The sequence below is a fragment of the Haplochromis burtoni genome, unplaced genomic scaffold (assembly GCF_018398535.1).
Source record: "Haplochromis burtoni strain Fernald_Lab_line unplaced genomic scaffold, NCSU_Asbu1 Contig_13, whole genome shotgun sequence".
Lineage (NCBI taxonomy): Eukaryota > Metazoa > Chordata > Actinopteri > Cichliformes > Cichlidae > Haplochromis > Haplochromis burtoni.
In genome coordinates this window covers 699,766-716,611 of record NW_024582374.1, presented here as the reverse complement: position 1 = coordinate 716,611, position 16,846 = coordinate 699,766, and the positions used below count along the sequence as shown (strand labels likewise).

At 37.8% G+C, this 16,846-nt stretch overlaps 1 protein-coding gene across 3 annotated transcripts; it reads left to right on the top strand.

The window, feature by feature from the left end:
* Positions 1-286: 286 nt before the first annotated feature.
* On the top strand, positions 287-13,933 carry brdt (bromodomain, testis-specific). Of its 3 annotated transcripts, none has more exons than XM_005919803.3 (20): positions 287-408; positions 4,543-4,813; positions 4,947-5,084; positions 5,352-5,487; positions 5,679-5,815; positions 6,120-6,461; positions 6,553-6,681; positions 7,605-7,802; positions 7,891-8,072; positions 8,188-8,477; positions 9,333-9,443; positions 9,517-9,690; positions 10,940-10,995; positions 11,087-11,261; positions 11,621-11,691; positions 12,474-12,534; positions 12,629-12,735; positions 13,036-13,208; positions 13,439-13,655; positions 13,767-13,933. In XM_005919803.3, the coding sequence occupies exons 2-20, from the start codon at positions 4,622-4,624 to the stop codon at positions 13,827-13,829; spliced, it is 2,952 nt and encodes a 983-aa protein (XP_005919865.1). In that variant the 5' UTR covers positions 287-408; positions 4,543-4,621; the 3' UTR covers positions 13,830-13,933. The 3 variants fall into 3 exon arrangements, with proteins under 3 accessions (XP_005919865.1, XP_005919863.1, XP_005919864.1); XM_005919801.3 differs by lacking the exon at positions 287-408 and adding an exon at positions 464-746; XM_005919802.3 differs by lacking the exon at positions 287-408 and adding an exon at positions 753-782.
* The last annotated feature ends 2,913 nt before the right edge of the window (positions 13,934-16,846 follow it).

Sequence of the window (16,846 nt, the reverse complement as noted above, 5' to 3'; positions counted from 1 at the left end):
TTCACAACTAAGAAAAGCCCTTAAAACTGTTTACTGTTGATACTGTTGATTAGAAATTATAATGTCTCGTTGCATTTTCAACAGTACAAAAAAATTAAATGAAAACTTTGAGTAAAGGCGCGTAATTCAAGTTGTTTCCTTATAAATATACTTTTGAAAAAAAACAGGAAGACGATAGACAAAATCGCTTAATAAATCAAGTAGACGTAACGCAAGGGATGTTCGCTGCTGAGAATTGTTTTGTAGCTTAGTTCTGTTTAATGAAGGCAAATTTCCCGTTTCTGAGTCAGCCCGTAAACTCATCGCTCCGCCCAGATCCCGGTTTTGTGTTCCCGGTCAGCCACAGACACGTTTCCCCCCCACAGTTACCACAAGTCCGCAGCCTGCTTTCGCAGGCTCACAAACCAGGCGAGTGGCATTATTATTTGCAGGAGTTGCTCAGCGGAAGCAACCGATAATGTACTGGGATGTTATCGAGTTACCATTTTGTTGGGAACGCTCAACATAAATCTGTAACTCATGGTTTAAAGAGAAAAACAGTTAGCTAAACACTTTGCAGGAGGCTGTGTGACGGTGATTTTAATGTCATTTTTTAAAACTATTTCAAAGAAAAACACGGGTAGGTAGGTAGAATATAGGCCAATCAAGTCTGGAGTCTTGAGCAGAGGTGTATAAATTTGAAGTGGTTGCCTTAGAAACGTCCACTACCGAAGAGTTGAACGCAGGATTCCGCGAAATCTCGTAAGGTAATGTTTGTTAGTACGACAAAGACGACGACTAAGGTAGTGGTGATGATAACCAGAGCAAACTTGTATTATGGTGGTTGGTGAATTTTTATTTCGCAATATTTTGGACTTCTATAAAAGTCATCAAACTGATAGGAAGACTAATGAAACATGACCGCTTCTAAGCACTTCGGTTATTAGCGCGCTTAGCCGCGTTAAATGCTTGCCTAAAGCGACTTGCGTTGAAAAGAAGAAAATAATTTACAGACTAGCTGTTAAGGGGTTTTTTGTGTGCAAGATTCAACTGCTAAAATGTGCAGAGATGAAAAATACAAAGCGTTTAACTTTCTAGCGCTGACTACCAAACTCATCCGGGAGCATTAGCACATTATCAAGGTTGTTAGTGCATAAAATACAAAATGCTGCTACTTAAATTGCTCCGTTAGTACGCGGCAACTGTGGTTATTTTATTTGGTATAGTACACCGACTGTTGGTAAGGTTAGCACCAGGCAGGCGGACTAACCGGTGGGCGTGACTGAAGCTGGTTTTTTAAATGTGCCTGCCATTTATTGGTTTGACAGAGAGGGCGAGAGACGCACTCCTGTGCATCTCTCCAAGATCTTGGCTGCTCGTTGCTTAAAAGCAGGTGACGTGAAGCACTTTAATCGGTAGAGAAATAATACATAGTTAATATTAAATATTTAATTTAAATTTACGATACTGATGCCTAGTACTGTGCAGGAGTCGTGAGTTGCCCCTAATTTGTCGATCTTTTACTCCATGCACACAGACTTTCTTTGTATTCAGCAATAGCTCTCCAGGCTTTCCGAAGGCCTTTCAAAGTATTTCTATGGACATTGGCTGTCGTTAAACTCAATTTCAGTACAATTCTTGTACCTGACCATTTTTAGGGGATTTTTTTGTTATAACATCGACCTATGAATCATTTAAGCATAAAAAAGGCACCTTACTTAAGTGATGAATTGTATCTTTACCCTCAGCCTGCTGCAAAAAGATGCCCTGTTCAAATTTCTTCACTTTAATCTATGAAAAAAAGTAACACAGGTTGACCAGGAATCAAACTAGGTAATTCCCAGTGATCTGTTGGCTGATAACTTGGCATCTGGTGTGTCAGAGAAAATAAAACCAGTAAAGAACAAAAGGCGTGAATGCCTTAAAAATTTTTAATCTACTGCAGATAAACGGTATCTGAAAATCATGCAATTAAATTATTTCTCAGAGATGCATCTGGATCTTCTGTTGATCCATCTACTGCCTCATCAGAAATGCTGATGGAATGTTGGGTGTTTGGTTCAAATCATCATTATTATCTACAAAGGAGGTCAGCAGAGAAATACTTAGCTTGCAAACATGAGCAAAATCCAGAATCCTGTCACCTATACATGTATAATTTGCAATCCAACATATTTCCTTCAGCACACAGTTTACAACTGTGAATCTGTACATCATCATCATTACACGGATCTTTAGTCACCACATTTACAAATTACTTTCCCAAGCACATTGAGGGGACAAATTCACTTATGGTACATATGTTTGTAGAAGCCATTATCCTCTTTTTAATGTTGAATTCAGTATCACACTGAATAACTTGAACAGGCCCTGAATAACTGCTGGCAGCCAGCACTAAAAGGAAACCGCAACTAAGTGATTAATAAGACCGTTTCCAGTAATCCAGTGTATGTTTAACTATTTAGAATGCTCATTAATGTATGATTGAAAAGGATGGGTAACAATACCCCAGCGTATCAGACCCACATAGTGTACTTAAAGGATGCAAACATACTGTTGCTTCATCTGAAGTAAAATGTGCACTGGAGCAGTTTTGGAGAGATGCTGTAGATGGCAGTATTACATGTGTCTAGCACAAATGAGCCTCTCCTAAGCTTCCATTCTTAAAGAGTTATTTGTTGTTGTTTTTTAAATATTTCTTTTCTGTTTTGATTCTGCTATAAATCTAAGAAGTGTTTGTACATACTCATTTTCTGCTGAAGAGACTATAGTTGTTAGACTCATTTATTGATATTAAGGTTTTTTAAGAGACAAAAGATTCATCCTTTGCAGCTTTACCTTTTTTTTCATACAGTGGGTAAATTAAGTATCAAACACTTCATCAAATTTCTAAATAAAGATATATCTAAAGGTGCTATTGACATGAAATTCTCACCAGAAATTTGCAACACATCCAGTCCATACATGCAAAGAAATCCAACCATGAATGTCCATAAATTATGTGTAAAAATGAGAAATGACGCAGGGAAAAGTATTGAACGCACTTAATGAAATTTTTTTGAAAACTTAATTTGTTTGATACTTTTTACAAAAAAAAGGGAGGGGCTGTTCTTCCACACAGTCGTTAAATCCTGCAGGTTTCCCTGGGCCCCTGCTTTGAACTCTGACCTTTAGTTCTTTCCATAGATTTGGATTCAGGTCGAGTGATTGGCTTGGCCGTCCAAGCAGCTTAATTTTCTTTCCTTAAACCAATTGAGTTTCCTTGGCTCTGCATTTGGTATCACTGTCTTGCTGAAATGTCCACCCTTGTTTCAGTTTCATCATCCTGGTAGATGGAAACAGATTTTAATTAAAAATGTCTTGGTAATTTTTTCCATCCAACAGACCCACACCATGATATCCCCACCGCCAGATTTCACTATTGGTGTTTTGGGCTAATAGAAAGTGCCCTTTGACCTCCAAACATGGCGTGTATTGTGGCATCCAAAGAGTTCAATTTTGGTCTCATCTGACCACACTATATTTCCCCAGTATTTCACAATCTTGTATAAATATTGTTCAGCAAAATTTAAAAGTGCTTCATCATACAATGGAGTCTTCCATGGTAAATGCACATACAGGCCATGGCAGTTCGTTTCATTACTTACTGTTTTCTTCAGAACCATTGTACCTGCTGATTCCAGGTCTTTTCACAAGTGGTCCTTGGCTCTTGGACAGCTGATCGTTCTTTTCACTCCTCTGTCTAAAATCTTGCCAAGAACACCTGGTTGTGGCTGGTTCATGTTGAAATGGTGTTCTTTCCACTTCCAGATTATGGCCACAACGTTGCTTACTAGAACCTTCATTAATTTAGAAATTCTTTTGTAAACGATGCCATCAGTATGTTTTGCAAAAACAAGGTTGCAAAGGTCTTAAGTGCGATCAATAGTTTTACATATCAAGGGATGTTTCTTGTGTAATGACTACAACTACTACAACTTCTTTTCTTTTTTTTTATATTATTTATTGGCTGTGTGATACCTTGGTAATGAAACCTCTTTTTATAGGCCTTCAGTTGGGACTGCAAATTAATATCAGCTGATAAAGAGGCAGGCTTGCTTTCTAATTACTGATAGATTTCAGCTTGGGTCATGACATCCATACCCGTTTGCACCTCTCTTTCTTCATGTGTTCAATACTTTTCCCTGTGTCATTTCTCATTATTACACATAATTTATGGATATTTATGGTTTGACTTCTTTGCACGTGTGAAATGGATGGATTGTTACTGACATCTTGGGGGAATTTCATGTAAATAGCATCTTTCGAAATATATTTACTTAGAAAACTGGTGACATGTTCAATACTTAATTTTACCTATATGTATCTGACATTTAAGTCTTCAATTTTATATCAAGAATATGAATGCTATAGCAGTCACGGGGAATATTAATGCTCAATATAAATTTTTAAGAATTTAGGGGGTCGAGAGACTAGTTTGCAGCATTCTTGTAGTAAAGTAGTTTTGTTATATTATTGTTGGTTTAATCAGCAGATGCTTTCCTTTTTTCACTTGACATGTAGGAAAACGTGCTACGAGCATCGAGTTTCTGCAAAGCAATTTCCAGGTGGCTTTCCCCCTGCATACAATTTGGATATCGCAATGTCTGAAGGGAACGTCGGCCCCCCTGTGAGTGGAAATCCCCCTCCACCAGAGGTCATAAATTCCAAGAGGCCTGGACGTGTAACCAATCAGCTACAGTATCTGGAGAAGGTGGCGCTCCAAGCTTTATGGAGGCATCAATACTCATGGCCTTTTTATCAGCCAGTGGATGCAGTGGCACTGTGTCTCCCAGTAAGTAGTAAAATTGTAGTTGTAGCACTGCAGTAAGACTGCAGTCATGTGTATTTAATGTTTGAACCTAAAACTGTCTTCATGAGCCACACTTCAGAAAGGCATGTTTTCATGTTCATGTCTTTGTCTTCAGGATTATTATACAATTATTACAAATCCAATGGATCTTGGCACCATTAAGAAGCGGCTAAAGAATAGTTACTACTGGCAAGCAGTTGACTGCATAGAAGACTTCAATGTTATGTTCACCAACTGCTATTTGTACAACCAGGTAAGATGATAATAGTTATGTTGCTGTATGATACCAAAATGTAACCACAAAGCACATTTCATATTCCTTCACAGAAGCAAGATGTACAAAAATCAGAAGTAGTCCTACAATGAAAAAAAGCTGGACAAAAAAATAACAAAGTCACACTTTTGTTTTGTGTAACTTTTGGTGCTTAACAGTATTGGAATGCATCTCAGCAGTTTAAACTGTCACAAAAGCACATTTGCCTTTTTTTTCCTATTTAATGCATCATTTGTCTTTCCACAGCCTGGGGATGACATTGTTTTTATGGCAAAAACCCTCGAAAAGCTTTTTCTGCAGAAACTTTCTAAAATGCCTCAGGAAGAGTTTGTGGTAGAAGTCACTACAAAGGACCTACAAAAAGGGAAACACTCTAATGCAGGTATGTTGCATGCTCCTAACTAGTAATGCAGGGTCATTTTGTCCTCTTATAATTTTTGTAAAATTTTAAATGAGAAAGAGAAACTTCAAAAATGATATTACGATGTTACCACAGGAAGATATTAAAATTGCACTGATTTTGTTCACCATATAAAATTTTGTTCATGTTTAACTTTATCACCTGTGATGCAGATGCATTAAAGCACCGATCCCTCATGTCAGAGGTTGTTCTTCAGCAGACTGTGACAGTCATTCCTCCAGATGTCCCTCAGTCGAGCCTACCCATCCAGCTCTCTGCACAAACTGACTCAACACTAAGCACCGAAATGGTTTGCGAGCAACTTTCAGAATATACATAAAATCATGCAGTGTTCTATTTAAGTATAAACGTTTTACATAAACTTAGCTGTACTAGTAACGGTTCCTTATGCGATTGTCTAACCAAAGACCTCAAACAGTGCATGCATTTAGTATAGTAAGTGCATCATTGCATATAGATGATCATCATTAACGAATGATGCCAGAAGCTATTAATCATATTTATTACTGATTGTTTTTGTGCCTTAAAACAAACTTTTAAATGTCACTTTTGTTATTTGTGTCCCACTGCTTTTTTCCTTTTTTAATATCTAGAGCAAAAAAGGTCTCAAGCGGAAAGCAGACCCCACCACCACCTCAGTGATCACCAGCAGTGAAGTCTCCCCTGCTGAACATTCAGCACCTTGTATGCTGATCTCCCACAGAGGCAGTGGAAGGCCCATCAAGCGTCCTAAGAAAGAATTGCCTCTCATTGAGGCCAAGAAGGTCAGACTGTCTGAGCAGCTCAGATGCTGCAATGATATCCTGAAGGAGCTGCTCTCAAAGAGGCACTCTGCATATGCATGGCCCTTTTATGTGCCAGTTGATGCGGTTGCTTTGGGTTTGCATGACTACCATGATATCATCAAGCATCCCATGGACCTGAGTACTATCAAGGTAAAATGTCTGAGCTGATTAACTGAAGCATGTAATGTGATTTTCAGTATATGGTAGATCAGTTTTCTCAACAAAAATGTTACTTCCTCAGAAAAAGATGGATCAACGAGAGTACGGAAATGCAAAAGTGTTTGCTGCCGATGTTCGCTTGATGTTCTCCAACTGTTACAAATACAATCCACCTTCAAATGAGGTGGTACACATGGCAAGAAAACTTCAGGTACAGTTTATCAATTTATTGATTTCTTAAATCAGTAGGACAATATTTAAATGTAAGTTATGTTTTATGTTTACCTTCACATGCATTTTGCATGTCCTTAAAGCCGCATTCACATCGAATGAAATTCACTTGTCCGACATTGGTTGGTTGCTTATTGTTGGTCACTAGTTGATATGTCTTTTAATTACATGCCTTAAAGTTGTACCCGCACACCTCAGCTTGCAAAATGGCATCGGCTTCCTGTTATCCCTGGTTACCAAATTGCTGCTGGTTGCTTCCTCCGGGGATGGGGCTCTGGGCCTAAAAAGCAAATGTGTTTTAGGTGCTAAACTTGAAATCTCCTCCTCCTCCTGAGCAGATTCCCACTTAAGTGATTTATCTGCTGTTTGCTAACTTCTGAGAACATTGCAGTTAACAAGTGTTATATGATTTGAAACCATTTACAGTGTTGTATCATCATGAGCCACATGTACAAGACACTAAACAGAAGCACAACAACAGCATGCTTATTATATGTTAGAGTGCGTCTTAGCAGTAACTTGTTCCACACATACACCTTTTGAACCAGTTTAAATTGAGCTCTAAAAACACCCCCAGATAAATAGTTTTTCACTTAGTTGCAGCTGCAAAATGTTAAAAAAAACAAACTAGTGTGGACTTTTAGGAGGAAAGTGTCTTTGCTTGTCTAACTATCCTGTGATTATGAGCACTTTTTGTACAATAGGGGTGGTTTACAATTTCTTTGTGCATGATGGAGCATTTTTGCCACTAATCATCCCCCCAAAAAAACAAAACAAAAGGTCTTCAAATACAACTTGCTTTGACATGCCCCTGCAACAGTTGTATAGACTAACCTATGTCAGTTGACGAATTACAGTTGGTGTAATTGCTAACAATACTGCAAAAATATTTTGTTTTAACAGGAAGTTTTTGAGGCCCGGTATCTGAAGCTTCCCCATGAAGCAGAGTCCTGTCAGACATCACATCAGCAAGAAAAGGGAAAAGGAAACCGAAATGGAAGTCTGTCAACTTCAGAAAGTTCTGACAGCAAAAGCTCATCATCTGAGGAAGAATTTTCATCAGAAGGGAGAGCCATTCTGCTTGCCAATCTGGAGGATCAGGTCAGTATTGCGCACACAGTAACAAGCAAGCTTTGAGAAATAAATTACTTCAGTGCTCTATAGTTAACTTAAATGGCTCGCTTTTCAGTTGAAGGCTGTCAGTGAGCAGCTGAAGAAGTTTGTCCAGGATCCCATGATGAAATCAAGGAAGAGAGAAAAGCTGAAGAAGGAAAAGAGATCAAGGGAAAAGGATATAGCTCAACTAAAGAACAAATCCTTTAAATACAAATCTGTTGTTCAAAGTATCGCACCCAGCAGGAGCTCTTCCTTGTAAGTGAACCCCACTTAATCAATCAATATTTTTGTATTTTTTACCTAACATAAACTGTTGGGCTGTGTATGCTACTATATAAACTAAACATAAATATTTCATATGTATGTATAGGAAAGAAACCAGACCTCCTAATCTCCGTGAATCCATGAAAGATGAGGGTTCAGCCCCATTGGCACCAATTACTTACCAGGAGAAGAAACAGTTAAAACTGGACATCAACAAGCTGCCTGGTGACAAACTGGGCAAGTTGGTGAAAATCATCCACACCAGGGAGTCTTGTCTGCGAGATTCCACTCTGGAGGAGATTGAAGTTGACTTTGACATGCTCAAGTCTTCCACACTGCGAGCTCTGCAGAGGTTCGTCGCAGAGTGTCTGACTAAATCCATCAAGAATGTAACAAGTAAGTACAGCGTGACTTAATCAGAAAATACAAGTTAGTCTGCTAAACTTGAAGTGTCTTTACAGTGACAGTGCTTGCTTATCAGGTCAAGCAGTCAAAATCTGTCCAGTAATGGTAAAAGAAATATTAGGTTTAGTATATGCTTGTCTTTATACATACAGTACAAGTCAAAGGTTTGGACACAACGCAACAACTCATTTAATGGCTTTTGTTTATTTTTACTACTTTCTGCCTTTTAAATACATGCTGAGGACATCAAAAATATGAGGCAAAATGTATGGAATCATGTAGCATAAATAAACTCCGGCTTTTAAGGTGTCGTGGATAAATACAACAAAACAAAACTAGCACCGGTACAGAAGAAAATAAGATTTATTCATAACACACGTGAAAATACCCAGGAAAACCGAGTTAACGATAAAAACGATAACAAAATAACGCTAAAAAACAATAAAAACCCTGAAAAACATACATTTCACACCCGAGCCTCAACTCTCGCAGCCCGGTACCAAACGACTCCGGTCCGTGGCCCGGGGGTTGGAGACCGCTGCACTATATGAATATTTATATTATAAGATATTCTCAGTAGTTAGAAACCAAAATTCTGCTCCACAAATGTATCTAGCATGAATTTTTCAAAAATGGCTGAAGAGTAGATTTAAAAAAAAAAAAAAAAAAGTCTGTCCAGTCTGGAAAATAATGGGAATTATACTGATATTTTTCTACTTATCAACACAAACTGATAAAATTATAGTATTTACAGCAAAATAATTAAACAATAAAAACAATGTTATGTTAAATAGAAACATAATTTTTCAATTCTGTTGTTGATGACCTGTATGTCGTGCTTCTCAGAAAAAAGACCCAAACCCACAGGAGCAATCCAGACTGCAAAACTAAAGTATGGCGAAACGTCTCAGACTGTCGGCAAAGACCAGCACTTAACTGGTAAAAAGAGGTCATCAGGTAAGAAACAGATTTGTTGCAATGGTACTTCCACGTGTGAGACAGTGTAAAAATGTCAGTCTTGTGTTAACAGCTCAAGTCGTGGCCTCTCCTGGTCTCAGCTGCTCCTCAAGTGGGAGCAGCAGCAGCTCATCCGACAGCAGCAGCTCATCCGACAGCAGCAGCTCATCCGACAGCAGCAGCTCATCTGACAGCAGCAGCTCGAGTAGTCTTTCTACCGCCTGTGATGCCAGGGACACTGAATCAGGTCTGGTGCTGTCTTCAGCTTCTCCATCTCTTTTTCCCCTTCTTTCTTACATGGGTGCCTTTTTTCATTAATTTGTTTTATTTATTTATTCAATTATAAAGGTCTCTTTTCTTTTTTCTTTTTTTTTCTTTTTTTTTACATTTCATACACACCTTTTTGTAATCTGCTGACATGGATGAGTCCTGCATGTTTGTACCAATGACAGCTGCAGTAAAGTTTTGGGGGGTATTTTTTTCATTGTTTTAGTAGGCACTGAAGTGTGTTGCATAATAGTGGTGCCATTAAACAGAAAAAGCATAACTCATAAAGTAAATTTATGCGAGGCTGAAAAACGGCATCTCTGATGGGCGATTGGTGCAGTCAGGCATGTGTGCTCTCTCTGATGACAGGGTCTTATTGCTTTTTTTTGCTTTTTTTTTTTTTTTAAGGAAAAAATAAATGAGAGCTTATGTAACAAACTATTCTTATTTTATGCTGCCAAGATATCTCAAATAGCTTGTTTTTCATGATGTTTGAACAGGAAACTTTAAGAGGCTGTAGCCTAAATTAAAGAAGTAAAAAATCTAATCATATGCTTACCAGCTACTTTTTTTTTTTAGGTATCCGGTCTTTAAATGATGACATGATGAATCCTGCTTCTGGGCCCAAACTACCCTGCGTTTAATAAGGCTGTTTAACCCGTTTTAATGCTTTGTATCTTGTTCTTTTTAATCTCAAAAAGCCCCTAAAAACAGTCAGTGATCACTGTCAGCCTCTCTCGCTTTTTATTACCGCTATTCATTTCAAAGCTCAGTTTTTAAAACCTTACGATGTAACTACAGCCCAGCCCATGCAGCAGTATATGGATTATCTCATTTGTTCTCCTGACTGAAGTTTGGTCCTTTTACAGCATCCTGCCATGCGACTGCATTTGTCCCTAACCATCGGGAACCCTCACGTTAACTTTTATCGAGTGGGAAAAAGTTAGCGTTCATTCTCCAGCTTCACTGTGTTTATGTTACGCTAACGTAGCTGTGTCGCTAGCGATCACGTAGCACATCATTAAATACCAGCTAGCAAAACTTCATTAACCCTATTTGGGCAACCACCTGCTTAAAAGTCCAGGTGAAAAAATGAATAATTAATTAACACTTGGAACTATTTAGCTTTTCTTGAAGGTTGTGTGAAAAGCAAATTGTTATAAATTTCACGGTGTCTTGTTTTTCCAATTTATGGCACAAAATGAGTTATTATTGTCAATGTTTTTCAGTGCTGAAAAAGAGGAAGCGGAAATCTAAAGACCATTGCCAAAAGGTTAACAAAAAGGTAAAAAGATTCTCTTTTTTCTTTATTCAATAGATCAATGTAAGCTGGCGGGTTACATTGATAAGTAAGACTGTAATTTCTTGTGTCAAAGGTGAGACATGCTGCTGGTAAACAGATGTTGGGAGGAGCAGATTTGACGAAAGCATCCGTCAAGACCAGTCAGCTTCTTGCTAATGGGCAGTCTGTAAAGAAAGCAAACAGGGAAGGACATCCAGCACAGCACGATGCAGCGCTAACCTGTGATGACTTCACTTTATCGCCTCCAGGTAATGTTTTTGTCTTTACAAATGCAACATTTGTCCAAAAGTAAAAAAAGATTTACCAGCCTCTTGAAAAGATCTTTCCACAAGATTCTTTATTTCTCAGGACTAACAGTTTTCCCACCATGAAAAGTACAGTAACAGTTACCTGATTTTACCACCACCCATTTACCTGGTAGGCCAGACAAAGAACTAGCTCCTCCTTACCCTCCCCCCGCTCCTGGTTTGAAATATAATACTCATGCTTGCCTTTAGTTGGTTTTACTCAATAGTAGCACGTGTGTTTAAATAAATGTGCAGAAATCTGCTTCTTGTGTCATTGTAATGAGTTGAGAATGAATTCCTGTAATTTACTGTTTGTCCAGATTTGTCTGCACTTTTATCCCCCATGGGATCTCCCATAGAGCCACTGGACTGGGCTGCTGCAAGATTTGAGGTACGTCAAAAAAGGCACATTTCTGCACACAAAGGCAACTTTTACAAAATCTGCTTTGTAACAGCTTTTGGGGTAGATATTAGATACATGTTTTATCATATGTTAGGAAATATGTGTAGGCATGTGCTGCAACTACTATGAACAGGCCAACGTCAGTACCAGCAGCTGATTTAAAAAAATAACGTGCCTGAAATGATAATGAAGAGACCTTTATTAAGAACGTGTAGTCTAGCAGAATCTGCCATCTTTCCCAGCAGCAGTTTACTATTGCATTATGTAGGGATATGTTTTGTTTGTTTGGGGGGTTTTTTCTCAGCAATTTGGAGCCTTCATAATTTGAGTGCATGAGTTAGCCACGTGGAAAAAACTGCACCCACCCATTCCATGTGTCATAGTTGAAAGCTAAAATCTTATTTTTGTTTAGTACAGTTGCGGGCTGGCCCAAACAGTTGGCTTATAAAAGGTGTCATTTTTGCCTTGATTTTGATACCAGGCTCATCTTCTGCTCACAGTTACATTGTCAAAACATTTGTCCAACATAGTCCTATATTAGAAAAAATGCCTGGTGTTGTAAATGCAGAACAACTGAACTTGTTAACAGTCCAGATCAGCGTATGCTTGAACTTCCCGTTTAGGTATATCATATGGTAGACTGACATAACTGTAAGCAAACAGAATTACCAAATAAATATTCTGTTTCATGTACCTGGCTGCTCCAAGAGCTTCTGCTTGCTCTGCGTAGCAGACCTCGGTTTTTAAACAAAATTTTGCTTTTCCTGCAGGGTCCAGTGCTGTCCCCTCTTGGAGACAGCCCTCTGCAATCCAAAGACGAAATAACACCCAGTAAGTCGCTTTAAATCACTTATTATTACATCACCATCTTTAAAAACTACCGTTTTCTTCATAATGTTAGGAAATGTTAACTTTATTATTGCAGATTTCAGATACACTGCAGATCTTCCTGACAAGCAGTTGATTAATGTGCCTAACACTGATGCTGCGAGTAAATCTGCTGAGGATGAAAAACCCCAAATTCCCAAAAAGGTTGGTTTAATACTCCAGAAAACTGTCATGATCATTTATCTTACTTTTATGTGCTGATATAGCTGGAAATTATATCAATGTTCAAGGATGTGCTGCTTTTTATGTGCATTATTCATTAGAAAGTGGTGCAAATACTTTCAAATGTGGTGTTTCCACCACCAGAAGGCATTAAATTATTACAACTTAACTTTTTTTTGTGTTTTTTCCCTCTAGTGGCCAAAACCTAGCTGGTTGATGCCAACAAATGCACACCAATGTTTGAAGTGAATGTATCTAAACATTGTGATTTTCCTTGCTTAGGATATTGTGGTGAAAAACACCGAGCCTTGGGTGAGATTGGGAAGACCGAGAGAGAGGGTGATGCTACCTCCAAACAAGTCCTCAAAAGAGATCTTCCAGATGTTTCGTGAAAAACTACTGAAAAAGAAATTGTTGGATGAAAGCAAAAAGATCGAGGCTCCTGAAAAGACCAGGTGTTCACACAGTTAATAGTTAAAGCATTCGATGTGAATTTAAATTAATAGGTAGATTTAATTAAGTTGTCTGGCATACAGTTGTTGCCTTTTGGCCAAAGTTTTAAAGATGCCAAAACTACTGAGTGCCTGTATTAGTTGCTATAAGCCAAGATATTTTTTTTTTCTCTGAAAACATAATAATTGATTTAAAGAGAGCAAAGTCAGTAACTTGGGTATTCTCCTTCTAGTCTACAAGTCCCATGTAAATCAGAACAAAACCCACAGCCTGTTAAGGAAGTTTCGGGTTTGCCTGGAAGTATTTGCACAGAAGGTCCCTTGGATGCTCCCAAACATGTTGAACAGCAAAGGTCAAAAGAAAGGCAACCTCTAATCACACAGTCGTCTTTAGATAAAGAAAGAGAGCTGGCCCGCAAAAGAGCGCAGGAACGTCGCAAGCGAGAAGCAGTGAGTACCTTCTGTATCTGTTTCAGTGATCCATTTGTATCATTTCATTTGATTTTGGTAAAAAATATCATGTTAAACTGTTTTGCTGTTTGTTTTTCCTCTTTTATATAGATGACTGGTATCGACCTAACCTTGCAACGGGATGTGATGACTAGATTTGAGCTTGACCTTTAAACTGGGCGGAGATTTATCTGAAACGTGTTTGATGTCTTGATAGTTTTTTTTTCCTTTTGATGCCCTGTACATGTCATTAAACCTAATAAAATAAATGCTTCATTTGTGGGGGTGGTAGTAATTTGAGCCCTTTTCAAACATCATTATATCATACTGTTAAGAGTTAATTTTGTTAATGTTCACGCAGAGAGTTTGATCGGACATGTCAGCGATGGAGGAAACCACAGTATACACACAATGTTCCACTTTTGCAACAAGCATATTTTAATATGCTCGTCTTTATTTAGTGGAGTAGTTGGAAAAAAATTATTTAGTTTTCTCTGCACGGTATGTCCTTCTGTTTGTTTTATAGTGCTGCTGAGAGGATTAAAAGAGGAACATTTTAATCTTAATGCACTTTTGAAACTAAACTGTTGAGATACAAATGCTATTATGTACATGTTATTGCATCCCAAAGATGTGGGAAAGACCTGGCGAGATTGATGTTGTAAGCATTACGGAAACCTGACCAGGTGCTCTTTGGCAAAACTTGACAAAATGTTGAGGCGCCATCAGGTGAATGTAAAGTCGTGCACATCTTAAAGGGGCTTTAAGTGCAAATGGATTTAGTCCTTACTAAATCCTGCCTGCACTAGTGCCCTCTGGATTTTCGCCTGACTAGGGTTAAAGTGCCTTCATAAAAGAGTTATGTTTTTCTCTACTGTTCAGAGGTAAGATATGCACAGTAAGCTAGTTCATATCCTATGTACTGCAGTTTCAATGCCACCTTGTTGCATTGTCTACTTAAACATGCAGCGGTTGTTCTGGTATTAAATGTTAATGTCCTGTAAGTGTTTACCGTGGTTTTGTTAATACTGACTTAAATATACTTGAAATGTAAACAGAACACTGTAGCATGTTTACACACTGACTTTTTTTTTCTTTCTTAAATATTCTTGGATTTTTTTATTTTTTTTAAAAAAAACTGAGCCAGGAAAAAATATTACAGTACCAAAGTTTTCTTTGTGCAATTGACTTCTCAGTTCCTTGAATACTTGAAATGCCAAATATTGTGTTAGCTGTACATGCACTGCACTTTGTTATTCATGCAGTTTTTTCTTACTCAATAAACCTTTTTCACTAAACAGTCTGGATCACTTTATCAAAATATCAGGTTACTGCACAGATGCAGTTTACTCATAATGCAGATGATCCCCCATAAATCCATACAAGAGCTAATCATATGGTTACCAGCATGCACCACAACCACTGGTAAGTTTTCTTTCATTTAGTTCTGGTTGCTGTGCTGCATGTCATGTCAGAGTGCAAAATAAAACCCAACTGCTGGCAGGGCAAATTAGCTAAAGGTATATTATTTAAACAATTTAATCTCCACACACAATCTTCTACACTAATTATTTATTAACTTGATGAAATATGAAGGAGCTTGACGTGTGTGTGTGTGTGTCAAGTTCACATTATTTATGCTGTCATGGATAAAGCTACACAAGAAATTATTAAACTTGAACTTTTATATTGTGCTTGATATTTAGCCAAGCACAGAATATATACTTGTTAATGTTTTCATGAATACAGAAACATATCTAAGAACTGTTTCCATTCTTTGTTAAAATCAACCACATGCTCTTTGGAGTTACTATTCATAACTGCATTGGTAATAGTGCAGTCATGAATATTGATAATCCATTAATTAGTGATGAGTTTTTGATAAATCAATTGGATTTAATTATAGATGAGGTTATTCTCTTAAATGCATTAAAATTAGAATCTAAATGTCTGAATGTTTTAGTAAATTTCTACAATATAAATGTGATGTAGCTGTAAATATGTTGTAGTATTCCCATAAGTAAAATAGAGGGGTAAATGTAAAAAATAAATAAATGACTAAAAAGGGGTAGAAATCAGTATTTGTGCTTCAGGCATATATGAACATATCTATTCAGTATAGGTTTACTATTGCATTATGTTATTTTTTTCTGTGCAGAGCTTGATTAAAGTCTTGGATTTAAAAAAGAAACATCATGTAGGGTAGATTTAAAACAGGAACAAAACTGTTTATGAAATGCTGGTGCCATCCTTGCTTTTTAAAGAATGTGTTCTGTTAAAATGTTTCTCTCACAGCGTCTCTGGGTCGGATTTACAATGAAGCATCCAAACTAACAAAATGTTTAAGAGTTAGTAGACCAATCAAAATGTGGGAGACTAGATATATAGTAACAAACCTCCTGTTGGCTAAATAACTAAAGCTGAGTTTAAAGGCAGAGGGAAACACTGATGATCACACAAGCTTTGTTCGGGGTGAGATGGCAATTAACATTTGTTAAGTTTAAATTTGTTGAGTTAAACATATAAATAAAACTTAACTGTAGTTTGTTCCCCTTAAGTGCAAATAGTGTTAGGATAATTCTTTTTACAATTTATGTTTTTAAAATATAAATCCTGTTTAATTTTACTAGTGCGATTTACAGATTCGCCTAGGATCCGGGTTGATCCAAGAGGAGAATCAAAGCCCTTGGAGGGTTTCCTCAGAAGGGGCATAAGGTGTAACAAATCTACCAAATCAAATATGTGGAGCTGTCCGCTGTAGCGACCCCTTGTGAATAGCTGGGGAAAGGATTTCTTCATTTTGCCATGGTTGGGCCTCCATATATTCGCGTGAGCGTACAGAGGTCTTTATCGATTCCACATATCCAGCCACGTGAGGGGTTAAGCTGATCCAAAGTCGGTTAACTGGCCTCTGATGTGTGTTATCCGGTCCCCGCTTCGGTTTTCTAACGGAATAATTGACCTGCTCGTGTCCGTGTGTGATTTAGTAGACTTGACAGCCACACACCTGTGACACCGCATCTCATTAACATATCAATGCGCAGTCACAGCCTACCTGCTAATTAAACCGGGAAACCGCCACTTATTGTTCATGAAGCGCTTGGTGAGATAATTTAAAATAACGGGGATTATTTCACTGATGATGAGCTGAAGTCACGCAGACCTTTTTTTTCTTTTTTATCGCAGCTTTG